This window comes from Cloeon dipterum, chromosome 2 (assembly GCF_949628265.1).
Source record: "Cloeon dipterum chromosome 2, ieCloDipt1.1, whole genome shotgun sequence".
Taxonomy (NCBI): Eukaryota; Metazoa; Arthropoda; class Insecta; order Ephemeroptera; family Baetidae; genus Cloeon; species Cloeon dipterum.
The window spans coordinates 32909135-32936284 of NC_088787.1; the positions used below are offsets into that span (position 1 = coordinate 32909135).

Below are 27150 nucleotides of genomic sequence, written 5' to 3' on the forward strand. Positions count from 1 at the left end.
AGCAAATATTTATGGAGGCAGTAATTATCGCGTCGTATATAAAAGCAGTCCGTCCCATCGCGGGAGACAGGACGCGGCGGGCGGAATCGGGGTGCTAGAAAAACACACGCGCGCGCATTTGGGGCGCAGAAGACCGTGCGAGTTGCTCTGACGTAATCACACATTCACCAGCCGTAGCCAGGGTCCAAATGATGACATCGGAGCATCAGTGGAGCGGCAGGATGCGCTGGAGGATCATTTATTTTTTGCGCCCGGCCTGTTTTTGTTTGCAGCGCTTCTCCGCCACCATTCTCGATCCCGTCGGCGCAATACACAAGGAAACACATAAAATAAAAGAAAGGAGTCGGCCAGCGGCTGCTCAGCGGAACGCACGCGGCCATCCGATTCAATCTGCAGAAGGAAAACAATCTGTCCCCAACCGGCGAGTGTGGCGCAAAAGAGCCGATTTCTCAAGGAAAAAACGCCCGGACGCATTTATCTTGATCTCAGCCCCAGCGCCCATCTGGCTCTCCCACCGAAATTATTCTGCTGAGCTTGCTTATCTCCATGCACGCCCGGCTGCGGGTGTTTTATTTCTTTTTAAGAACATTATAATTAGGGTCAAGTGGTGTGTGCGCGAGCGAGCGTACGAGCGAGCATGCGGCGCGGCTCGTCGTCTTTAAAAGGGACACCGCAGCACAATTACTTTCCTCTCCGCTGATTTTGTTTTATCCCTACGCAGCGCACTTAACTTTTGCACGGCTGTTGCCGCCGAGCTTTTAATTCACTGCTACCGCGTGGACGCAAAAGTGAAACGCCGCGTGGCAGTGAAATTTCACATCACACTCAATCCGCAAGGTGCCATTTTCGATATCTATCTATCTATCTCCTAATATTTTTTTGATGAGCTTCATAGCCGAAAAAATATATTAAATATATTTCATTTGGATTTATTGTTCTGAATTTTACCGAAAAATTAATTTGAATGGCTGAAAGACTTGAATTCAAAAAGCAATTATATTGAAATGACGTTTTTAACAGCTTTAGTGTGGTTTAATACAGGCGGGAAATCTATAAAAATCCTAATCCTTAATAAATCGAGCTTTCAGCGTCCAGCATACTATTTTTTTACAATGAAATACAACCTCACTATTTTTTATACTGGGTGCGCACTTTCATTTTTGCCAACGTAAAAGACCAGAGGTGCTGCCGCAGCAAAACTCAGAATTCTGTCATTCCCAATTTCAAGGGGAAAATTGGAAATGTACGTGTAGAGGAAATTTGGAAGCGTGCTGAATGCGAATAGTGGACGCCGCGGGTGGAAAAGTACTTGTTCTCGTCACCTTTCCCCGCATGACTGCCTTTGCGGCAGAAAACGGCCAAGGTATTTTTACAAACCCCGTAGATTTATAACGTGGCTTTATTGATTGGAACCAACCGACTTTGTGCGCGCTAAACCACGCAATTTCTCTCCACAGAATGGAGCCTTTTGAGCGGCAAATTTTGACGGTGAATAATGTGCGTGCGTGCGTGCGTCAGCTACGCTTTCCAGGGTGCTGGCAGAGGCAAATTTAATACCTGCGCTTGAATTCGTTGTAAAATTAGCTCTGCGGCAGCGAGACAATTATGAAAAAGCTAGATTTAAATTTAGAAACAAGTCCATGACAACCAGCACTAACTAGATGTTACACAACATGCATAATACTGTATATAAAAACCATAAATTGCGAGGAGACAGGAGAAAAACCATTGATTTATTACTCATCGAAATCTGCTATTGACGTCTTAGAAAAACCTTATGGAAGGTAAATTGCATTTTTTCCATATCTTTCCTCTCATCAGTTATGTTTGAATTTTTCTGACTACAAAAAAGCCTTCTAAATTGGCTAGGTTTACAGAACACCAAACATTTTACAGAGATTTCAGTGTTCCGTGCATTTTATCCTATTTGTAATTATTTGTTCGATTTTTTAGGTATTATTGAAGAAAAGAAAATACTTTTAAACTGACCTTTTTTAATTAAATTATGTTTTACAATTTGGAAATAAAATGGGATGTATACCGTTTGCAGCTTTGGCATTTTGCAAACAACTAGTGAAAATGAGTTACAAATTAATTTAAATGTTAAATTAGTAAAAAAGAAAAGGAAGATCTTTTTTTGTCACACATTGTTCCAAGTTTGCAAATTTAATGGAAAAAATAACTGTTATGTTAAGAGCACATATATGGTCAAAATAGTTCTACGTAGTTCACTTACACCAGTAGTTTTAAAATGGCTATTTTTAAATGTTCTTCATCAATATGAATGACTCACTACTTGTAATAATGATAAGTATTATGTTTTTCCCTCGAAAATATGCCATTAAACGTGGTTTTGAGCTACAATCATCCCTAGAAATTCTTCTAATTACGGCTATTTTGCTGCAAAAATGGTCTTTGCGTTTTGTTGAGCACAATAAGCATGCTAAATTCTTTGAAGAGTTCATGATTCGTTAAAAATTATCAGAACTCTCTAACACAATGCATAATACGAGTTGGCAGAAAATGAGGAAGCTGTTGTCACGGCCACGCCCGCTGCTCCGTTCATGAAGGGTGAATAGCGCTTCATAATTAAAAAGAAAATCTTTTAAGCTGCGAACACCATCATCATTTTATTTTGTTTCCCCAAAAGAATACATACAAAAGCGTAGCGAATTGCGGCAGACGCACGCACACACCGTGTACAAAATTACGAGTCTTTTTAATGGGCGCCTGTTTGCTCTCTGCGCGCTCGCTTGCTCTCGGCTCGCGCGAAACAAAAATCTGATGTCGAGTTTGCACAAGTAAGTCTGCAGAGAACAATCGAGCGGCCTTGTTATTTCGAGTAGAAATCCAGCCCTGATTGTGCACAAACATAAGCGCAAGGAGCAGGACGCCTCCACTCGCTTCAACACTACCGAACAAAAACGGAAAACGCGGAGGCGTTCATTTACAAAAGTTCACCTACTATAACAAGTAGAACATAAGTTAGGAAGCTGTACTATGAGCGTCTGGAAATTGTCTAACAATTACGTATGATCAAGATATTAATAAATAATCCAATCAGATTGAAAACTTATTGAGCAAATTCTTCGTTAAAGATTAAAACTTCTTTGATTTAACGGTAAGAAAGTGAAACTTGAACAATTTCACACGGAGATCAATTGTAGCACTATCATTGTTTTGAAGTCATTCCTTATAGGTCCAGGGATCATTGCACAAATTTCCACGCGAACAAATGAAATTATAATATTGGCGCGTCGTTTTTCATCAAGATTAATTTGTGTCTGCACAACGCATTCGCAGTTCTGACAGGGAACGGAGTGAAATAAACGAGAAACATCATTTACAGTTATTTTGACTACACCGCTTATCTGAAGACAGATCGGCTTGGCTGAATAAAAAATCGCTTGCTTCTCTTCCTCTATACCAGGTGGTGATCGTTCTTTTTCTGTTCGTTCCTTTTTATTCTCATATATTTTCCCAGGCTGAGTCGTCACGATCTCGAGCGTAAAATCTGGAACATGCCAGCTGATCAAAGTCTCTTCAAGCGGCTTGCGGCATGGTTTTGCGAAATCGAAAATTCACTTTTTGCTTCCTTGGCGTTGCCTACTTGGCAGGGGATTCGCAGAATTGCGCCCGTTTTGATGACACACGGAGCGACTTTATTTTAAATTTCCCGCGACTCTCGACAGTGCACGCGGGGGTGCGTTTTGTGTTTCTCTTGCCAGTTTGATATTGTATAAACAAGCAGATAAGAGGAGCATACATACTGACGGACCCGAGAAAGAAGAGCTTTTCGTATTTCGCTCGACGGCTCAGCGCCTTTTTTCCTTTCGCGTGCGCGTCTCCTAAACACACGCAGCCGGGTATCTTTTTCGGGTATTGTGCTTAAGGAGATGTTATAAATTATTCACGAACCACACATTTCGCTGCAACTCGGGACGACTCCATCCTCCGCCTCTCCAGGGATAATCTGCTCGCTGCGTGTGCGAGAGAGAGAGAGAGGGTGGGACTCGGAGAACGCGCGGAAAATCCTGTTTCAAGTGTGGGAGACATGATTTCTAGCGGCTGCTAAATTTTTCACGCTGCGGCTACTCGGGCCAGAACGAAAACAGTGCACGAACGAAAATTAATTATTCGCCAGTCTTACGGTTGCGCTCGGAAAATCAGCACGCACGAATGCATGCGCGCTGCTACGTGGGGCGGAATGAGCCTAATGCAGCAGTCCTATTGTTGTACACACAGAGAGCATATTATTTCCTGGGGGGCTGGCGAATTTTCTATTCATGAGGAAAGCAGCCCGGAGAGCCACGGTCGCATCAACTAGGCATGAAATTGCTTCTGTTTAGTCGGAGGTCCAAATTACCAAATGAGTCGTGAATATATTCAGGCATATTTAAATGAACTGCTCCTGTGTGCCGCCGCCGGTTGAATGACGTCCGCTTAATTGCGGCCGTCTTCTTTCATTTTTCGCCAAGCACGGGCTGCGCTGCTTTGAATGCGACATTCAGCAGCCAACTGAATAGCGCTTGTTGATTAAATGCTGCAGTTAGCAGTTTTCTGGGGCGGCCGGAATTGATTAAATATGCGGATGACAGCCCAGTTACTTTCACTAACAGCTTTTTCAATTAGCATCATGTGCAATTTAGCATCAAATTCCACCGGCGACTAATTAAGGTGATTCAAGGAACAACCCAAGATGTGAATTAATGGAAAACTTATGTCATGATGTAAATTTCAAATGATTATTCTGATTCTATTGAATCCTTTTTTAAATGACATGCATCGCGGGAAACACGATTAGCTGTGTTTTTATCTCTGTTCCGTTGGAATAGTTTTGTATCAAGTGAACATTTGCTGCACACACTGTTCTTTTTTACAAGCTCAACATGTACTGCCTTATTATGAAAGCGTGGCATGCAACTTAACCATACTTATTGTTGGAAATATAATTACACAGCGGCTCTCGGAGCTTCGTACATGGCGCGACCAACATTTTTCCGGGCATGCGGGCACGTTTCAAGCAGAGTTCGTCTGGCAAAAGTTGTACGGCACATAAATAAAATTCTGTTAGCTTTTGCATGCAGACCCGCCGGGATTGTTTCTCGTCCACACTTTAATAAAAAAAAGCTGCCCGATCTCCGGTCCTATGGGGAAACGCAGAAGGCTCCTCCGGTCGTTTTTTTACTCACATCTATCCTTCTAGGAAAGTATCGTACTGCGCTGAAGGAATCAAAAATTACAAATTAGCCAGCTAGACTCTGAAAGAATATTGATATCCTCCTGCTTTCTTTACCTAAAGTTCCTTAGGCGGCCTATTGAAATATTCAAAATATTTATCTACAAAAGAAGGGAGCAATATTTTTAGTAAATATCAGAATTTAATCAAGATCAATTTGCTCACACTGTAAAGGATATATGTTTTGTTGACAATTAAATATCCTCTTACTGTAGGATATTTTTATCAATTACAAATTAAAGGAAGTTGTGAATGTTAAGAAAAAAAAACTCCCGCGTGAATTTTAAATCAATGGCGTGAGACGCATTGTGAAAAATACAAAAATCACAAAAATTAAATATTTAAAATCATTCCAATTTTAGAGGCACATTAAAACTGTTTCCTGGATTGGACATGAATTTTTAATAGATTTTATATAAATTTCCAATCTTTCCAGTTAAAAATATCACGAGCATTTTTGACGGGCAACATTTATATGGCCCACTCGCTCACACTGAATAACAGTCGTAACAAAAGAAAAGTGCCAGTGGGTGCGGTTTGATTTTCCTGTCAGCATTCTCCGGCAGAGTTGAGTGCGATAAAATTGCGCACTGAAAAAGTGCGCCAATCAAGAGCCGATCGTCGTTTTTCCGAGTGCGTGGGCTTTATACCCAGCACAATCCATCCGCTGGCATTTAAGCCTGAAATGCGAATTAACTCTTTTGAATAGTCGGCACTCAGGTGCACATACTGCTGCAATGTAATTATAACTAAATTAAAAACCAAACAAAAGCGGAATATGTGCGTGCCAATTGAGGTGTAAAACCAATTACGACGTAGCTTTTTACGTCCACCGTGGATTACTAAAAACGTGGGTTCGAACAATTTTAATTTGGCTGTTTTTTTCACAACAGAACTTCCAATGCTTTTTGCGCGTATATGATTTTCGGTGAGAGAGTGAAAAAGTATTAATTACTCAAAGCACTCCAGTGCTGTCTGCTAGAAAGGTTAATTTCTCTGGCAAACAATTTTCCTCAAATAAAAATCTGGTAACAATTTGCATCAAACTCTACAAGCTTAGATACATTTTTATGAGGTATTGAGTTTGCTGCGACAGTTAGGAAAATATGGAAATCGTACGAAAAGAGCTCAGACTTAATATTCTCTACTTGGATTATAAAAAGGCTACCTTATTTCTGTGAAACAATTTCCATCAGCAAACCTCTGATTAAAACAACAGTGAATGCGCTCCTCTTTTTCTCTCTACCCAATTTGTGCTCACCGCTCGCCCATACGAATGCAAAGCAAAAAATAACAAAAAGAGGGGACAAGAAGCGGCGAGAAAAAATTGCGTCCGCCCTCGACGGGCTAGCAGGTGCGCGGGCGAATTGGAGTGCGTGTGTATATGTACCACTACATTACATATGTGTGTGTGCTCGCGTTGTAGATGTAGTTATGCAAGCGGGCGTGCGGGCAGGATATACGGCACAGTATCACCGCGCCTGCCATTTAACAAAAACACACGCGCGCACACGTTCTGTTGTGCGGTGCGCGGCGGCGGCGGCGGTGGCAGCGGAGGCGGCCCGCAATAATAACAAACAACATTAAGCCAGAGCCGGCCTGACGACTATTGATCTTTTGTTGTCACCTCGAGAGAACGGTGCGCTAACTTTGCTCGTGCATGCATTCATTTACGAGCGGAGCGGCAGCTCTCAGATGAGCGTAGGCTCGTTGGCGCCGCTAGCACGTGTTTTTGTGTGAAATTAATATTTCGGACACCTTTACTAAGCGCGCGTTGCCGCGCTCTCCTCTCTATCTCTCTCGGTGTCAAACCGCTCCCTCAAGGGTAATTAGGGGGCTCATTCGTCTTAATTTGCATTCACAGGCCAAAAATGTGTGCTATTCAACGCAGGGGCCTTTTGTGGAGATGCGCGTTCACTGAGAGGGTTGCCTGATTTTTGTGGAAAATAAGTGTGCGAGGAAAAAGGAAGTTAAATCGGAAGCATCTACATTTCCGATTTTTATTTCGTCAACAGGCAAAGAGTTAAAATGGATTTTTAATCGGTTTATCTCTTTTGAGATGGGTCCCCTGACATATCAGCGAAAAATCACCAACAACTCCACGCCCCTATAGGTCTCACTAGAGTGATTATTCACTCTAGGTCTCACAGTCCTAAATAGAGGAAGCCCAGTCCAGAAAAGGACCAGTTCATGTTACTGATCCGAACCGGGGTCTTTTTTATTAAAACGCTACACTTTCGTCCCGTAAAATAATTCATTCACGCATGCTGTAAAAGTGCAAACCAGCAAGTAGCAAGTCGGAATGCCGAAATAAATCCTCCCAAATCCAAATAGACTCGTCATTGCAGTCCAACAGAGTCAATTCAGCTTCTTGTTCCTTATAATGATTTATTTAAGATTTAGAATAATTGCATTTTATTCAGAAAAAATATTATTGCTTAACTTCCATATTCCTCCAACTTTTTCATTTTCTTTTCCCATTCGCCTGATCCAATCGATTAGAAACAGAGAAAAGGTTAGGCAGTTTGGCTAAATCTTGTTTCCGAGACCGCGAATCTCCATTGAATGATTCATACTATTCACTATTTTGTCAGCTCAAGAATACATAACCGACGCGTGTAAAAGCGGCACTCTCATTTGCGGGGCGAAAGTTTTCGCATGCGGTTGCACGGTGGAAGCAAACTTTTAAAGTTTTGATGGCACCTCTTTACCTGGGAGGAATGAATTTTATATGGACGCCGGGCACGTGCGACGTGCAAGATGAAATGGAATTTTTAGTTAATTGCCAAAGTGGGTGGAGCAGCTTTGTTGGTGCGTTCGCGCAACTTGGCAACTTCGCTCGGCTGGCCGGCCTAATTGAAATTTTGTTTGCCTATTAACGTTGCAGCCGCTCGAATTTTAATACGGTGAAATATTCACTGATCTATTTGCATTTTGAGCAGTTGACCCGAACGAACGAACACCCACTTCACTTCCGCCCAGAGCGATATCGATCGGGGCGTGATTTTTGCTAGCAAAAAGCTGCCCTTTTTGCGCAGCACAGTCATAAATGGCAGTGACAGCATTTCGCGGGATAAATAACTGCGAACGCTAAAAGCAGAAAAGAGTTGGTCGCACAAACATCCAGAAAAGCAGCAACCCCGGCGAGGCACAAACACGTGCATGCACAACGAACGGTCGCGCGCGTATATACAGTCATAATTTTCCTGCTCTGCTTTCATGTTCCAAAAGGTTAATGTTCCGTATTCATGATTGTATTTGCATAAAGCTTCAGTTTCTCCAGATAACATGTATCATGTATGCGAGACGAAAAGAATCCGCGCGTTTTGAGTGAGTGCTCCGTGATAAAAAGCGCGCGCGGCTATAAAACCTGGGTCCCTTGTTTGTGAATTGCTCCAAATCAGCGCGTGATGTATGTATTTTATGGATTCGTCGCTTTGACCTTCTGTTTTCCCTCGTCACACACAAACAGAAGTTGCCACCAGCAATAAAACGCGGATCTGCTCGTTCGTCTGTGCATGGGAATAACGTGCACTATTTTCGGGGCACGCTGAGAAATTACTCTCGTGCCGAATGTGAAATTCGTTCAGAGAATTTTTCCTTTCAGCTGCTGTGATACTCTGCATAAAATGTTAACGTGTGTCGTTGCCAGAGAGTTCACATCATACGAGCCGGCAATACTTTACAATAAACTTCTCTGGAGAAATACAATGCACAACTGACATGTTTCAGACTTGCGGCGGTTCTCGCTTATAAGGAAAATGCTTTGTCGGAAATAATTGGCTTGCTTTTCAATATTTAATAGCCAGCGGCTACAAGGCTCAAAGTGAATGAACCTATTGAAGGAATGCATATGTATACATTTTGAGAATTTTTTTAATTATTTATTGGTAGATATATATATGTGATATTTCAAAGACTATATAAACGGTTTAGTTCCATTTGTAAAAAAACAGGTCATAAGATTCAGTGATGGCATGGAGAGTTAAACCAAGCTGTTGGCTCGCATTGTTGAGCGCATGCTTTGCGTGCACGTTGTAGTAATGTGAGAATCTGAGCGATGTTAGGGGGTCAAATGCGGGCTGATGCGCTCTCCACATTGCAATGACGAGTCCATTCGCATTTGGGAGGATTACGAAAGCTTACCAACTCGCTACTTGCTGGTTTGCACCTTTCCAGCATGCGTAATTTAATTTTACGGGACGAATGTCTAGAGTTTCAATAAAAGAAACCCCCGGTGCAGCATGAGCTGGTCCTTTTCTACACTGAGGTTCCTCCAATAAGGCCGTGCACTCATGTTATTCAGACACAGAAGTTTCGCGAGTTGTTCGATATCACGGGGTCGCCCAACACAAAAAAAAGAAAGAGCCATAAGTACAAAATGAATTTAAAAAATTTTAGTGGGGAAAATATTATTTTATTATGATTTTTTGAACGCAAAAATGAACAACTTTTGTTAACGCATAATATCTGCCAAATTTTAACAAGAGTTCTCTCGTGGTTTCAGGGCTGCTGAGACTGGGAGTGCGACCCGCCGTCCGCCCTGAAGTATGGGGTGCAGCACCTGCGAGTGGACATGAAGAGCGTGCCATTGCATTTTTCGTTACTCCTCCTAGCCTTTCTGCCGCCGCAATGTCCCGTTTCCGGCCCCCGTCTCACCCTGGCGCAGCACGTGGCCACGCTGGACAAGTGTCCGCCGCTGTCGCAGAACCCGTCGTGTCCGTGCTACAACTTCGAAGACGGCATCTTCCTCGAGTGTCCGGCCATCTCGTTCGGCGCGTTGCGCAACGTGCTCGAGCAGGTGCGCGCGCCCATCAAGTCGCTGAGCCTGTACGATCTGGAGAAGAACGTGACCATCCTGCCGGACAACCTGTTCCCCAACCACACGGCCATCACGCACCTGCAGATCACGCAGTCGTCCATCAAAAACCTGCGAGACAACAGTCTGCAGTCGCTCAGGGTGTCGCTCGAGTCGCTCGGAATTTTGCACGCGCAACTGCAAAGCGTGCCCCAAAGGGCACTTTCGGGACTCGCCCTGCGTGGCCTCAACCTCGAGGGCAACTTCATCACAGAGCTTCCTAGTTATTCATTTTATGGACTGCACTTGATGAAGGTAAGTGGCTGTTTTGTAACTACTCTGCCGCTGTAATTGCACTGTGCCGTGTTGTTTAACGCGACGCGTATATGTGTGTGTGTGTGTGTGTGTGTGCGGCTGCTGGCCACGCAGTTAATATTTTAAACCTCGTTAAGTATGTACTAGAGGAAGTCGTAAATATTGCAATGTGACTGCTGCTTGCTCGTTTTAACGGTTACCTGTGCGGTCGTTGGGCTGGAACTTCTGTCTGATTTAAAAATTTTTGTCCGGAAATTTAAGAATGAAACAAAGGGATGACATAAATTTTCTGCACATGCAAGACTTAACTTTGGTATATGTTCGAAAATATGAAAAATTAAATGTTAATTATGGCAAAAGTGATATAAGAATATTATGCTGGATATTAAATTACATTTATAAATTGTAACTAGATCATCGTTATTTTCTTGGTATCTGCCTTTTTGTGTCGCTCATTTTTTCGATTGTTATTTAGTAAATGAAAATAGGCAATTCACATCCTACCATAATGAAAATCTCCTCTATGTGTCGAACCGATTAATAACTAAATTTACGTATGCGTTAATATCCGATTAGATATAATAAAGATAGCACATGGATCCAAAAATTAAATAAATTCAAAAAAACTTAGTGTATTTATTTTTAAACAAGATAGCAATAATATACAAATACTCGAAAATTTTATTTAATATTTTAATATGTGAAAAGACAAAAATTAAAATTATTGTTGAATTAAAATAATTAATCTTCAAAAAGAACAACAATAAATTTGAAAAGATTTAAAAATATGCTATAAAATTAAATATAAATGTTAAACTTGCTTATGAAGTCTCTTCTACGGAATAGTCTCTAAAATCACAGTTAAAAATTACCCATCAATAGATTCTTTTCGTCAAGGGGAGTCTACATTCTACATGCCAAAAATCATCACGACTGAACAAAAATTGGAATTTTTGAATCGACTTTAACATTTTTCCTAAGAAACTTGTCCAGTTGGTAACGCGGAAACTATGCTAGATAGAATTTAAACTTTGGACTGGTGGTCCAAGTAAACATTACAAAAGTTCGAGGAAAACAATTTGCATGTCAGAGCGGAACGACCCCAGGGTCCCTTGCTTGTAGGACAGTTCTGTACACTATAAAGACAGATTTTAACGATTTTAATTTTTGCCTCAGAGTCTCAAAAGTACGCCATTCTTGCTTATTTTATGTTCAAAAGCAAATCTGAAGCACATATAAAAACAATCTAACGTCTCAAAAACCAATATTAAATTTTTTAATATCCCGTGTCGGTTGAATTCCTTTGCATAAACTATACCAGTTACACACAGCCAGTGGTTTATACACTATTCAGTGTTATTTGCTAGCTGCTAGATGTGGTTGTTTAGCGTCTGGTCAAATCGAAATCGTTCTTCTGACCGGGGAAAAACACGGGCATGCATTTTTCACAGGCCGGATCGGAAAGAAAAAAGGTCTCGTTGCCTGTTGCGAATGGCAACACATATCTTGCACTAATAGTCCTTGCGGAGTTAAAAGCGGCGGGGTGGCCAACTGTCCATAATAGTAAAGAAGCAAGGAGGCCCACCTGGCCGACGGACTTTTACAGCGAAGCAGAGTATCGACAGCACGGCTGACTCGTCCTTCGCCCCACATTGTTTGGCCAAAACAAATTGCATTCCCATAAAGGGCCCTTTATAGAGCTACTTTTTTCCCGCTACTTGGAGCAAGCCACCAGCACGAGAGCGCGAGAGAGAATTATTTACAGCCTGTAATTCTTTACGATCCGCCTATAAAAATATGTTGTTGCCCGTCTTCCGTGTGCTTGTAACTACAATAATGTACTGTGTGTGCTCGATGTAATAACACTGTGCGCGCTGCTACTTTTGCTTGATACGGCTTCAGCTATGCATTAGCAGTGGAATTCCGTGATATGCAGTAACATCTTGCGTGTAGCCCACTAACACACAAAGTCGCAACAACCCCTGCCGCCACCACCCTTGCTGAATAATGCACAGACGGTCTATGATAATGGCGCTTCGAATGGAAAACTCACCTCTCTGTACTGTCAGGGGTTGGTTTCGGCCGACGCTGCTATTCTACGCCGACACAAGGGCCGAGCTGTCGGAGAGGCGCGTTCGTTGCCTTTGTCGCGGCCGCGTTTTCTTCTGTGCGGCTGTTTTGAATTTCCTAAGTGACGTGCGTGAATGATAATAGCCTATTTGAGGCACAATTGGATATTCATGACAGCCTGCAGTCACTTTTCGAAACGTGCGTTCTTGAGGTCTACAGGTTGGAGAGGGCCTTAATTACTCCGCCGGTCTAATGGTTACAGCCCGATTTACATAAAACCGAGTCCATAGAAATATAAAGTGTAGACGGTTGTTTATTGATCTTCTAAACTTTCAATCGTATAATAGGAACAAGAATCGGTTTTTAAACAGGGATGAGTTGCGTGTTTTTAGAAGGCTCGTCCGATTTTAGCAAGCTTGCTTTTCAGAATCTTCGCTGCTAAGCTGAAGCTCCAGTGTAAAGAACCGATTTCTAAGCAGGCTGCGTTTTGCAGAGCCTCGTCGGCAAAGACACATTATTCTGCAGCTAAATCCACCGCTGGATGGTAGGCTGAAAGAGTAACAAGTTTGAATAATTCAGCTTCTTAATATATGTGACAACATTGCGAAAACGAGCAGGAAAGCGAGCGGCTGCTGTTCCCTGGCAGCAAGAGCTTTTCTCTCACAGAGCGCGAGGCGGAGAACAAGAGAGGGTAATAATAATACGCTTGTGTGCACTATTCCCTTTCGCGCTCGCACACGAACACACACACACACGCGCGCGCCGAGAGGAGAGAGAGAGAGAGGCTGCTGCGGTGATACTGCCTACTATAAGGCAGTTGGAGAAGAATTAGGCCAGCAGCCCCCGGCTGCGCGCTCACCGCTGCTGAGGGTGTGCGTGTTTAAGAAAGAAGATGAGGTGAAACACTGAAATTCGTCAGAATTTCTTCTTTGCGTCGGAACAGAGTGAAAAGAACGGCCATAGAATTTAATTTAGTTCGTGCGCCAACGCCGTAGTCGAGCTGTGCTGAAAATTGGCCAGAAACTTTGCGCTGCTCGCTGAGTGAGATTGATGGTGCACGGCTTTGCTTCGGTGATGATAAAGAAATCAAAAGCACGCCTCCCTTCAACATTTCCACAACAGACGTGATTGGCATGATGAACGCACTGAACTCCTCCAAAAGGGTGTTGTAGGGTCGATTATTAGTGAATAAACTTGACCGCTACTCCTTCACCTCCTCGAAAATATAATGCAATGCACAGCACGCCTTACAAAGATCTACGTGAAAGAATACTGAGTACTGTAATTTTATTCGTATGCTTTTCAAAAATTGAAATATACAAAAAGATGACTAATTGACATGCACATAACTATGGAGATGAGATAACAAGCCCAGTAGACCGCATTCATCTCAATACATTTGTGGAAATTTGACGACAACACTCAATTGCAGATTTCAATCATGCAGATGAAAGATGAAAGTGGGGAATTGCGTAGCGGGACCCTTCTCAATATTGCGGGGTTTGATGATAATGCATTAAACTGATTGTTCTGTCTGAGAAAGAAGCAAAAATATTTGCTGGTTTATGGATCGTGAAGAGAGTTTGGTGTCCTAAAAACGGTGAGCACAAAAATAGCTTTTGGAAAGAAAAGCCTACTTAAATCGGTTTTCCATATCTTGCTTGCAAACAAGTATCATCTTTCACCTCACCTCCAGATTCTTTTCTAATAATAAATGGCTTAAGGTTAGCATAAACAAACTCAATTCATTTACCGTTGCCACGATTTTAGAAAAGACGTCATTCCCGACGTTGAAAGTGATTTTCATAAAAAAAAACTTGCTTATGATACTTGTATTAATCATTTTCGATAATGAAACTTTCCATTCTGTTTACAAATAGATATTATTATGTATGGAAAATTGGTACTGCCAAACTCAGAAAATTTTATCCAGAGACGATCCGAGCAAAGCAAGTTTAAGAAAATGTGGCTGCAAAGTTCTACACCTTTGAAATGCAAACCTTTTTGAGTTGTTGCCTGGCATCAATCTTTCAGAGATTATTGCGCCTCTAGGACTAATCCACTTAAAGCTTTCCAGAAATTATGAACGGCAAGCAGAGCCTGTTGGAATCACTTCATCGTAAAAGATGCATCAGAAACTTAAGAAGAAACGCAATCTCTCCTCTTAATCAATGCTATGAGTCTCGGGCATGGTGTTTGTGTTCAACTTGCAGTATTCCGCGCAATTGAGCTAGAGAATATTAAAGTTGAAATCTTGTGATGCGTGTGGCGAGTTATTAATCGTTAGCGTGCAGGCAGTGATGCTCGCCGACGGTTGCTCCACGCCAATGATATGCAAAATCCTCTCGGCTTTAATTCCCTTCATGGGTACTCGTCAGGCCGAGTGCTGCAAATATTTGCGTCGCCCAGATGATTTCCTGCTCTGCAAGAGTTTCTGCGCGGCGCACACCGCGAGCTGTTACCGACCTTTAGTTAGCCAGTCTATTGATTTAAGAGCCGACGCGTACTGCGATGAATAATTCTCGCCCTTGCTGGAGTTTCCATTGTGTCTGCCGCAGATGATATGGCACAATCCCCGACTCGCAGTTAAAAATGCAAGCTTCATTAGCAACATCCGATTAACTGTTGAAAGAGTCTGTCGAAGCCATTATTATTATACGAACTTCCGAGGAATGAACCGGATAAATGATAAATAAAGTTGAAATGAGAAAAGGCTTGGGAAATCCAGATGAATTAGTAACGAGAATGAGTGGCGTAAAAACATTAATAACTAAGAGATTTCAAAAGGTGGTTAATTTATACACTTGTAATGCTCAAATTGCTTGGCACCGACGCGGACTCGCCACTAGTTGGTTTCCGCACCTTTCCAGCAGCTTTAAGGTGTTTCAAATAAAGACCTCGGTGCGGGGAGGCGAAAAGATGGCCAAATTGGGCCCAAGCTCCTCTGCGGCTATTCGGACCCCATGATATCCGCTCAGCGGGGTTATTGGGACCTAGCTGGTGAGCTTATATTCACGGAATGTGCTGAGCATAGGCTAAAAAAATGTTAGACGGTGCAGCATTTCAGGTAAACTAAACCCGACTAACTAAGACCCTGTCCGGGGGTGCAAAGTCGAAATGCACCCAAAATTATAGAGATCTTTCTTCTTTGTGGTTTCCAAGAAATGAAATCATAATTGATTGGAATGAAAAATAAAATAATCGGTAGAATAGCAATAATTGCGTCAATTTTAATTTTGGATGTATTTTTTAAAGCTTTTTTGTTGGTGTTTGCTATGAAGTAAAATGGTAAAATTATTCCCTGCACGGGTCTGGGAGCACACTCAGCACAAATTTTGCAGCTACTCACTGCAAAGCACAAACAATTAGTCACATCTGCACTGTGCTGCTGGGCCGTCACTCTCGCCACATTTGTGTGCCGTCCGCGTTTCATTGTCAGCGCAAAACTCGGTGAAAACAAATGTGCACAATCTAACCGAATGTATAATGTGCAGCGAGGAATAGCTGCAGTGCACTCTGGCAAACAGACAGCGGCTCTAATTCGCACCGTAAAATCATCAAGCATTCACGGCCGGAATTAAATAATTAATCTAGGCAGTCAGTGGTGGCCTCCGGTTCCGTGTTTAGTCAATCAAATAGTGCCATTAGCGGGATTGGAATTAATTATTTCCGCATTGGCGTGCAGCCTTGATCGCAAGTCATCGGCGCCGGGCACCGTGCACCAGACTCGAACACCGGCTGCATACCCTTTGTGATGCATGCATATTTCGTGCATGCCTTATTTATGGCGTGCCGCTTGCCTATATTTGCATCAGATCTGTCGCGCGCGCCATTCTGTTCTGTGCCGGCTGCTTTTACGATCGGTGCGCTCCAACTACCTCTGAGAGATTCTTTTTGCCTTTCCCTGCATTGAATTAAAGGTGTCGCAAGCCTCTCGCTGCGGGAAGTAGATTTCAAGCAGGTGCTCCTTTGATCTTTTTTTCTTTCTTGGAAAAACTGCCCTCTTTTGAAAATACCAGTTTTTATTTTGGATGATATGGCACAACGTACGTAAAGGCTGTGGCATTGAAAGTTTGTTATATTTGTTGTATGAAAATTCGAAATCGATGCGGACACCAGAATATTATAATAACTATTAAAATTGAAGATTTATTAAACGCAATATTCGTGGACCACAAAATAATAACTATTAAGCTTGCTTTTAGGTTCACCGTTTCAGATAATCTACTTTGAAATTTTGCTAGATCTTTATAGAAAAAAAATAATATTGTTGTATTCGAGTAAGGTTTTCATGGTGGGATTGGGCTCAAATTCGCGAAGACTTACTTTTCAAAATTACTCATAACTTAGATTTTTGGATTACGCTTAAATACATTCACCTCTGACAAGTTAGTTGCTGGACTAAGAAGCGCAAATGAAATGATTTTCCGGTTTTATTTGTAGCATTTTTTGAGGCTGATGAAATCATGGTATTTAATGTACTTAGAAATTATCGAATTTTGATATTAACGCATCTATAACCCTCGACCCCAATTTTTTGGTAGAATCTAATTTAGAACCGTAAATAATTAAGGAGAAAGTGGCCACTCACAAACAAAGGGAGATAAGATAATTTTATCTCTCTTTGTCTCAAATTTCCCCAAACTGCCATCCATCCACATTTCATCGTTAAAAATGAAAATTCACATTTTCCTTATTTTGCACAACATAACCAACTGATTTACCCTCTTTTTTGTATACAGGAAATTTTTAATTAATAAATATCAGGAATTAAATAGTGGTTGCACTGGTTTCATAAAGAGTGTGTTTTGTTTGAGGAAAGTGATAGTTTAAAAAATAAAATTAAGTTTTAAACAAATTTAGCATACGCATCACACAAAAAGTGTCCTGAAAAAATTTAATTTTGATTTTAGGGGATCCAATTACTAAAATGGCTTAACATGTTTTTGCTGTCGCATCTTCAAATCTCCAATCATTTAATTTTCATGTGTAATAAGCTGCATTAGTAAAAAAAAGTTTATATATTTTCCCAGACAGCCAATCCTTAAACTACCATGGATTTTTCACAGCCAGCAAGGAAGCTCTTTGTCACGAGAAAGCCAATTTATACATATGGGTGGAAATTCCTCCCTCCCAATTCCTTTGAGATCATTTTCCACGACCCACCTGGATACAAGGTGAAATCTCCTCTCGCTCAAAGTGTACGAAACGAGAATGTCGGTGGAAGAATATATATGTATGTATGTACATATAGAGCGAGCGAGCGTGTGTGTGTGTGTGTGCGCCCACGGTGGGATGGTGCACGCTTTCAAGAGGGCGCTCTTTCGGGTCCGCGGAAACGGAGAGGGAGGATGAGCGGCAACGAAGACTTTGCGGGGTAGTGAGAGACTTGCAGGGTCAAGTGGACCTTTTGCGACTACGCGTTAGCTCTCAGTCGACCGACACATTTTGAAATTAACGTTCTGCAAAGGGACGTCTGCCGCGGGACCAGGCTTCATTCTAATCTCTGTCAAAGGAAACGCAAATTGCGTTAGGTTATTAGCTGCCTTCATAAATTGGCAAAATAAGAATTCCTGGGAGAGCTGCCCAAAAATCCCTCGACGCTCACCTTCTCTCTGACAAAGTTATGTTTGCCACCAGGCGGGTAGCCGGATTTTTATTCATAAAATGCCAAATAAAACAATCCCCCCTAGTGATGAAATTGGAAAGAAAACTTTTAATGATGATTAATGAAGGAGGAAAGCAAATCGGAAAGGCTCTCAGTTCGAGGACTTCTATAAAATGAGCGATCAGCAAAAGTTTGGACCATTCTTTGCTCCGCTCGCCAAATATTTTTAGTCATTTCCCCAAAGGCGGCTAGTGATTGGAACTCCGTCGCCGTATAATTAAACCCGAGGACAAACAGAGGCACGAGACACACAGTACAATTTAATTAAAACAACAAGGTCCCGAGGCTGCTCATACAAGACACTGCAGCAAACACAAAAATGGATCTCCCGGGAGCTTGATCAATTTCTCTCCAGCAGCCAAGTTAGCGCGGTGAAACTTACATTTTAGTTGCCGGTTGTGTAATTACACCAGAGGCAACTCGAACAACAAAATAATTAGCACATGGAACGAGCAAGACGTGCCAGCGAGACAAATCCGCTTTCTTCGACTCGTCGCGGCTGCGTTAATTATGTGCATACGTGCAATATTGATACCGATGGCTCGCTCTTGCTCCGAGAGAGTCATTATGTATGCAAATGCAAACACTGAAGTGCAAACGTACGCGTATACGTTTTACACGTGACGGGGTCATCATACAGGTTAATGATGGAAACTGGGTCAGCATTCAATTAACGCAGCAGCAGTAATACACCAATGCATAAATAATTCTTTATTTAAATTATTTCCTCGAATTCTTAATTATGTATCAAATAATTGTTTTCAGAACTGTTTTTCAAGCTGTAATTGTATTAAGGAAACGAAAAATGCTTTGATCCAATTTGCTGCGATTCGGATAAAATATTGTTTTGCGAATGTTTGTAAGGCAGACTATTGGAAAAAATGGCTACTGTTACGCTAATTAATTAATAATAAATGCTCTAATATTTTCAGTTCTCGTCTAAGGCCTTTTCAAAATCGAGGATAGAAATTAATAAAACATTTTAAATTATGTATTGTTTAAATTTTGAACTGCCGACTAAAAATGAAAAAGTGCTAAAAAGTTCAATTTTGGTGTTCTGAATTTCGATCAAGTTGCAGGGTTTTGCAGGGTTTTATCACCCCCTCTCATTTTTATTGCGCTTCGCAGTAAAGTGCAGTTGAACGTTTAACGACCGGTAATTCAAAATTTCCTGCAGCTTAATACGGCAGCGTTGGATATTGTTTTGCAGGTCTGAGGGGCAGAAACAGTCAGCTGTACAGCATGGATGTGTACAGCATAATTTTCACTATAACGTAGCCACCCAACTTAGTTTTCATATCCACGCAGAGTAGAGTAGCCGTTTGTTTATTTTCTTTCTTTTCCTTTGAGAGTGAAATATCAAAGAAAAATTATTTCTGGGGTGAAATAAATTCGCTGGTATGTAGAATTGTTATTTTTTTAACTACACCTTCAAATATTAATAAACCATCACGCTAATAATGTGAAACACAAAAAAATAAGAAAACATTCACACTAAATCTGTGCAACACGCACTACACGCACCCTGACCCTCAAGTCATAATATAGATAGTTTTACTTCCAAAGAAATGCTTTGAAGTATAATAGTTCTTCATGACAATCGTTAAATTGTAATTTAAATTCTTCCTCAACCGTAACGATTTCTCACAATGAAATAAGCCAAAGGACTATCCTTTCATGACACCATTGAATGGTTGTCTTAAGAACTCTTTCTTTCCACTTCACGTTTGAATAGGCGTCGTCCGGCAGAAACGGGGAACGAATAGTGTCTGCGCAGGAAACAAATATTTCAACAGCTTGCGAGCTCGTTTTATCAGAATGACGGAGTGCAGAAAGGAAGGCTCAATGGGTGCTATTTGCCTGCCACTCGTCGCGAGCCCCCGACCTTCTTTATCTATAATGTTTGTTCCGCGCTCGCGCACACGTATAATAATTCACCGCATCTGCGGCGGAGTCTGCCATTATTGCCTCTCAAAAAGCACTTTGAAATCAAACACCACAGAAAACCACCATCAATCACGCAGCAAAGGATTGTAATCTGCGAGAATCAGTATCGCCTCGCAGGCTGAGTGATTAATATGCTCAAACCCGCTGGCAGCCAGCGGTGAGTTTCTGTCAGAAAGAGTGCGAAGGGTGCGCGCGCGGTCGGATCTCTTAACACGTCACTCGTGTGCGCTGTGTGTGTTTAATCCGCGCCAGCCAGCAATTCAGACCGCCTTTGTGTGTGCGTATACATTTGAATGACACAAGCAAGAGTTTGTGTACGCGAGTGTTTTCATTTCTGGCATGATTGTAATTGCTAATGGGCATTAAACAGGCGGCTCTTTTATCTGGCGCCGACGGCGGCCAGAGCAGCGCAAATCCCGTGGTCGGGCGGACACGCGTGAAGGCGAAATTTGTGTCAGCTGCCCGTGAAAGTACGTATCACGTTGTGGCGTGGGCTGCAGAATCGATTTTACGACCGTCGGATGCAGGGTTAATATTTTATAGAGAAAGCGTGGAATAATGAAATTTTATTACTCAACATGTAGGCGCAGTAAATATGAAATATGAACCGTTGATCGAAAAACAAGAATGACCAGCGGATTATTGCTGCCTTTTGTACTTTGCGGATGCCGGAGAGCACGCTCTCGCCGCCGCTGCCTTCGGAGTAATGGGTGGTCGCGCGGCAGACGCCAATATTGCTGTGCCGCTGGGGCACGACAATGGCCCAAGCTGTGTAAGAATTCCGAATTCGGGAAAATGGACGGTTTCATCATGAAGTCAATAACTGCTCCATGCCAGCATGAGACACTGAGCGACCATGACCACGCAATATACCGCAAAAACGAGTGGGAGGTTAACGCAAATAGTGACATCATCGCTTCAAGCACACCATTAGATTATGGTTATATCAATTCCTGGTTTCCAAAATTTATCAAAGGATGATTTTTGGAGTAAAAAATCATTCAATATTTACCATATGTCTCAATAGAAAGTAGATGAAAACTAGTTAAAAAGGAAAAAATAATATTTGCTGAGAGAAAAATGGAATATTATTCTACCTTGGGCGGAATAAACTTGGGAAGTGCGCCTTAAAAATAAATATTTGTAGGAAAAATTATAACCCTCATGTATTCGTTTTGTGCAGGAATAAGCTTTTTAAGCCTGTATAATCCTGTATATCTGCACAAATTATTTCCACTATAATGATGGCTGTAGGAAATTTTGAATCATCATCGGCCGTTGAAACACTTGAAACGATTTACTGAGATTACAATCATTAAAAAGAACAAGAGGGGCAAATTTTGTGAACCCCCTGATAAGCACTCGCTCTCCGCGAGACAAAATTCCCTCTTAAAAAAGCAAAAGACTACACTTTTTTAAAAGGGAAATTCTGCTTCTTGTTAGTATTGCACGAAAAATCTAGGAGGAAAAGTCCATGGGCCTCAATAGGGAGACTGTTACTGTTTCCCAGTGTCAAGAATATTTTATGACAAAGTGCTGTCAAAAACTTTCCGCTTTTAAAAAATTGAGTTTTGAAACCAGTAACAAATTATTTAATATAAAAAGGAAGCTTCAAATTGCTTGACGGGTTGAAACAGCAGTGTGGATTTTCAGCACGACAAAGAGTGACGAAGTTTTATTTTTCAAAATATTAATATTAGCCTCTAGGTTCTTAGTAAATTCACACAAAGATTTTAAGTGCGTGTTTATTTTCATCTAATTTTGCTGGAATGGCCAAAAATTGTGAGTTTATTTTCAGTTTGGCCTACTGCACGCTTGGTATATTAGTGAAATCAGACCGAATTTAAATTTAATGGTTATATTAAAAGGGATTTTTAAATTGAAACTTCAAACCCACATGGATTTAATGGGGATTTTCAGTGAATACAAAATATAGGAAAGCTCGTTGTGAAGAGGTGGTTTTATAAAGCCACAAAAAGCAGAAAGATTATTTTATGGAACAAAATCAAAAGCTGTGCATCATTTGAATGATCACAATTTAAGCGTGGCAGAGCCTCTGCATCATTTGAGTGCTATATTTCCTCATTAATAAAGTCACACATTTTCCTGGTTCTCTCTCCTTCCTTGTACACGCTGCGTGAAATGTGTGCCTCGGAGCGTTTCTGTTGGTATTAACATGCGCAAAGGGTAAAACACATCGAAAATTCGCAAGTCACGATCGAAAAACAAACATTCTCTTTAATGCCAGACATGAAAATACCGCATACACAGGACCTTTATAGGCCACAAAATCTGCTCGTTTTATTATGTACGTGAGTTATGTGCTCATGACCTGCAGAGGAAATCATTCATTTCCCCGGGCGACAAAAGCGGTAGGTAGAAAGATGCTTTGAAATTGCATGTGGTATATAATCAATAGGCAGATTTTGCTCAAAAGTTGCAAAGGGAAAGGCTATTCAGTGGCGCGGACCGCCCACCAGGCTGGCGTTTAGGCTGAAATCGCTTTGTACGAGGCGCAGGCAGGTTGCTGTCTGCTGGTGGAAAAAAATCGACGACTGACAGCTCCTATTCGCGACCACGACGAAAAATACTTTCCTCTTTGTACCTTTTTGCAGCGAATGTGAAAATAAACGAGCCATTCATTCACAAGATTGCGGCGCCCTGCGAGATAACCCCTTGCGAAAAGCCATTTCGTGTGCTCTGCAAATGGAGCGGGTGCTGCCTCGAAAATGGCCAATTAGCCGTGTTAATTGCATGCAAATTAGATAAAAGCCGTGCCGCAGTGCACGCCAGAGGTCGTCCAAACAAATACATTTCACCAATCCCATTTCGAAGAAAAAAAGACCTTTCCTCGGGCCTCAATTAGAATCATTTTTGCCTCTGTAGAGGCTGAAAAAACATATTTGCTCAGAAGCAGTGCGGCGCAGAGAGGAGAGGAAATTAAAGCAAGCTTATTTCCTGGCCGACTGGCTGATATTATGCCCATGAAGGGCGTCTTATTTCCCCCTTTCTTGCCTGATAAAACAAGAGGCAAGTGGTGAGTAAACATCCCTTGTTATCTCAACGAAATTAGAATGTCTCGAGCCTTTTTAATCTTCTCAGAATAAACACTCGCCAATCTCGAGCTCCACCTCACGAGTTTTTGTTGTTCTATTTTTCAATTGCAGCGCCGAGGCAGACCACAGAGAGTGTTTCCACATCGATTTTTCTTGCTCGGCGTGCAGACTTGATTCGTGGCAGTGTTATTGTTTGTGCCGGTCGCAGCCCCTCTGCTCCGGGCAAATTGCTATTGTCGCGGCATTTGGCGATGAAGAGCTATTGATTGACGCTGGCTCCAAAGGTCGCGAATCGAAAGGTCGCCGCCCCAGGAGTATCACCAGGCCTCCTCGTGTCCTTTTGGGGTAAATTTAAAGCTAATTTTAACAGCAGCACCCATACATGTGGTGTCCTTTCAGCCAGACACGCAATAATGAAATAAAAATGTCACTTAGGAGCCGTTAATAATCTGATCTAGTCGTATTTCCCATGAAATTTAACATGGGCGATGTGAGAAACAGTCGCTGACTTTTTCACCTTAAGAAATCATGAATCTTTTAAAAATTGATCGTTTTTTATGAGGTCTTGGAGTCTCACGAAATTTTTGTTTCATATCATGTTCTTTAACTTAGAATCCAACTCTTTCTGTTATTTTCTCTATTGAGTAAAAATCGAGATTACAAAATATTGTATTTTCTACACATATAACTCTGTATTCCATTCAACCATAATTGTAGCGATCAATGTTTATACTGAAACATGCTTCATTTTTCACAGCCCCATTTTATTACGCCAAAAGTAGTAAACGCCGAGCCTGATTCGACGGCGTCAGGTTTTTTCACTTTGTGCTGATAAATTAAACTAAACAAGTGTCATTTGATTGCCCTCTGGCCTCATGAAATTCTAATAATGTGGAGCAAATCAATACTCCAAGCGGCTCGGACATGAGGAAAAAATGAAACGCGCGTCCCAAAACCGTCGGGAGGCACGCACCCACTAAAAGCCAGAGGCCGTTTCTGGCGCGGTCTAATTTAAAAATAGCTATTACATTGTATCGCCGCGAAATGCATAATTAATGGCGTTGACCGCACAGAATATTTTGCACGCAGCTGCCCGATGCCATCCATCACAAATTGTCGGTGGCGGTGGCTTTATGGATAAGCCGTAAAATAATTATTACATTCAAGCGTCGTAAACGGCACAAAAACGTATAAAAAGCCAGCTGCTGCGCCTGTTGACGCCTGCTGCCAACGAGGCAGGCGGCACTTTTGCTGGCTAATTTGTTGGAATCGTCCCCGGTGCCTAGCAAGAAAGTTGCAGGAATCCCTCAAGAAGCCCGAAACAAACAAGCACAAAAACCGCCGTGATTTTGACGGCTCAGCAAGCTGGTCGAGGAAAAAGTGAAAAAAATAAAAAAGTCACGCACAGAAAAAGTGTCATAAGCTGACTCATCAGCGTGGTGAATGTTCCTGAAGTTAGGTCACCGCCAAACTTGCTCCATACGGGCCACAGGCAAAATGAATTATGATCAATTTTTTTAAAGCTGCTGTAACACGGTTGTCTAGGGAATGATTTGGAATTAAACTTTAAACAACTTTATCAGCCGCTGCACTGCTGTTGGCTTTTGGAAATAAATATACATGCGTAAAGAAAAGGATTAATATTGGCGCCTCCTGAATGTTCTCTGCCATTTCGGGCAAAAATGTCATTTGTCGATTTAAAAAATTAGCATACATATATCAATTAATTTTATATAGATTGCTTGTCGTAAAAAATTCACTCAAATGTTCAATGTGCTCTAAAAGTCTTTGAAGTAACCCCGATTTAGTCCTCAGTGTGTGTCTTTTTACTTTTCGAGCCTATTCCGGCACCCCAATAAGTTAGCTCCGCCGTGCTCCGGTGTGCAGCCATCCAGCAGTTCCACCCTTACTTACTTGTTGTGTTGACTTTGCCATTTGGCGAGTTTCCGGAGCTGTCTGTCGGACACTTTTTGGGCAGCGCTCTGCCTCGTGCCACTGAAAACGGTTAATAATGCACACATTGCGGAGGGTCGGAGGCTAACAATAAGAAGCTTACAAGATACTTAACTCGGCTACTCGATAATTGCCGATGGGAGGAGTTTTTTGCCGCGTTGAAAGGGCTATTAGCGGACCAGAAAGTGTGCCGAAAGGAACGCGAAAAACAATTTCACGACATAATTTCGCGTGTAATTTCCCCTTTCAGCTATAAAAATGCTGTAATTAATGAATTACAACAAATAATATAATTATTTACGTCAAATTTCATTCAGTTTTGCCAAATAATGGAGCGTCAAAGGAAATTCTTGAGTAAACAGCTATGCTTTAAGGTAGAACAGGATTACATATAACCTACAGCTGAAAATTTAATAGAATGGAAATCCAACAAGTCTCCATCAAGATAATAGGTGAGCAAAAAGTTTATATTGCTTCGTACGTACGGAGAGTTTAAATTCGTATATAACAAAAGGGAAAACGCCGCTTTTCTTCCATTAGAAGTAAAAAGTGCCAGAACGTAGGAGCGGAAAGGAAAATTAATCCCGGCAAAGGGAAGAAAAACGCTGTAAAAAAGTAATAACTCGCAGCATGCAGAGACAATATCATCGGCTAAGGCCAACTCGGCTCTGCTCTCTTAGAGTGGAAAAAAGTTGTTCGTCTATGCCCGCCGTGTGCGATGACGCAATAATATGAATATGCTTCTCCATACTCTAACATCGTCCGGACTGTTAACTTTGGCTGTTCACGGGAAAGCTAAAGAGAAGTTTTCCTTTCTCGCTGAAAAAGTAGATTCACTCACAGGCTTTTCCTGCTTAACTCATGCTAATTTTATAATTCTTTTGTGCTTGCACAGACAGTGAACCAGGGGGCAGATAAAAGGTTTTTATTACGGCTTTGCTGAGGTCAAAAGAGTGAGATGATTTTGACATAGCTTATATGTGTCGTTTCCTTGGAACTTTTCCATTCGTTAAAGAGTTACAGTGTTACAGTTAACAATATACCTAATTAAGAATTGAGAGAAAACTGAGAAGAAAATGTTAAAAATTGAAGAGAAAACGAATAATTTATGCCACGTTTTATGAATATTTTTTTATCTTTCTCCTTCTTGTTGAGATGTTTAAAATCAAATGTGTTTAGAACAAGGAAAAATCTCATTAATTCCAAAAGCGGCTCTCTGAATCATATCGCGAAATCTTATCCTGCCATTCAGAATCGGCAGTTTCGCAAGGAAGTCGGTGTTGGGAGTAAAATATTAAATTTCGTTCCGGGAGGTTCAATCTGCGGTCGGTGCTTACACTCGCTCTCACACGCATTCCGACCGCAATCTGAACCAGTCACCCTCCAAAAAACAATCCCTCCCGCATGAGATGCGGGACCGTGTGCTGCACCACAGGCTCATCAGATGCTGCTGGATGATTCAGTTAGCCAAACTTTGCGATGAGTAAGCCAAAACGGACGAGAATCAAGGGACCGGAACCGACTCATAAAACCCGTCAGCAAGAATGCCTCCCTCTCAACAATTAAAAGGGGCCTCCGCAGTGATTAATTAGACCATATATAGTAGAGCAAAGATGGAGATGAAAATAAATTATTGTCGGGCCGGCCAGCCGCGCGACTTGAATAGGAAAACGAAGTGATCGTTCCCCGCAATAATGAGCCGCACGTTCTGTTGCAGATCAACGTGAAGGGAAACCAGCTGGAGAGGATCTCGGAATACGCGTTCGCAGGATTGGAAGAGACCCTCACGGAATTGGAGCTGACGGAGAATAAGCTACGAACTTTCCCGGCCGCCGCGCTCAGGCGGCTCGAGCAGCTGAGAGCACTTCATTTGGCATGGAACGAGGTACCAAAAAGAGGCCTAATTTTATTAAGCCCGCCCCCAAATCGAAATCCATTGTGAATAATTTATTGCCGGCGCCTCTCAGTGCTGCTCATAAATTTTTTATGTGCAAACTTTACATTTTTCATTTAGGAGGAAAAAAGGCTGTTGCAAAGAAAGATCTTGTACCGCGTGTAAGGGAAGTTCCTTGTCAGTGGACAGATTTATTTATTGTTCTTTGAA

General features: G+C 41.8%; 1 protein-coding gene across 1 annotated transcript in view; it reads left to right on the top strand.

Annotated features, from left to right (window-relative positions):
* LOC135935589 (protein artichoke) overlaps positions 1 to 27150 on the top strand; it is a 76568-nt gene that overhangs the window by 31694 nt on the left and 17724 nt on the right. The window contains exons 2-3 of the mRNA XM_065478044.1: positions 9747 to 10352; positions 26764 to 26931. Coding sequence (XP_065334116.1) covers positions 9816 to 10352; positions 26764 to 26931 — 705 coding nt within the window. The 5' untranslated portion in view covers positions 9747 to 9815. The remainder of the gene's footprint in view (positions 1 to 9746; positions 10353 to 26763; positions 26932 to 27150) is intronic.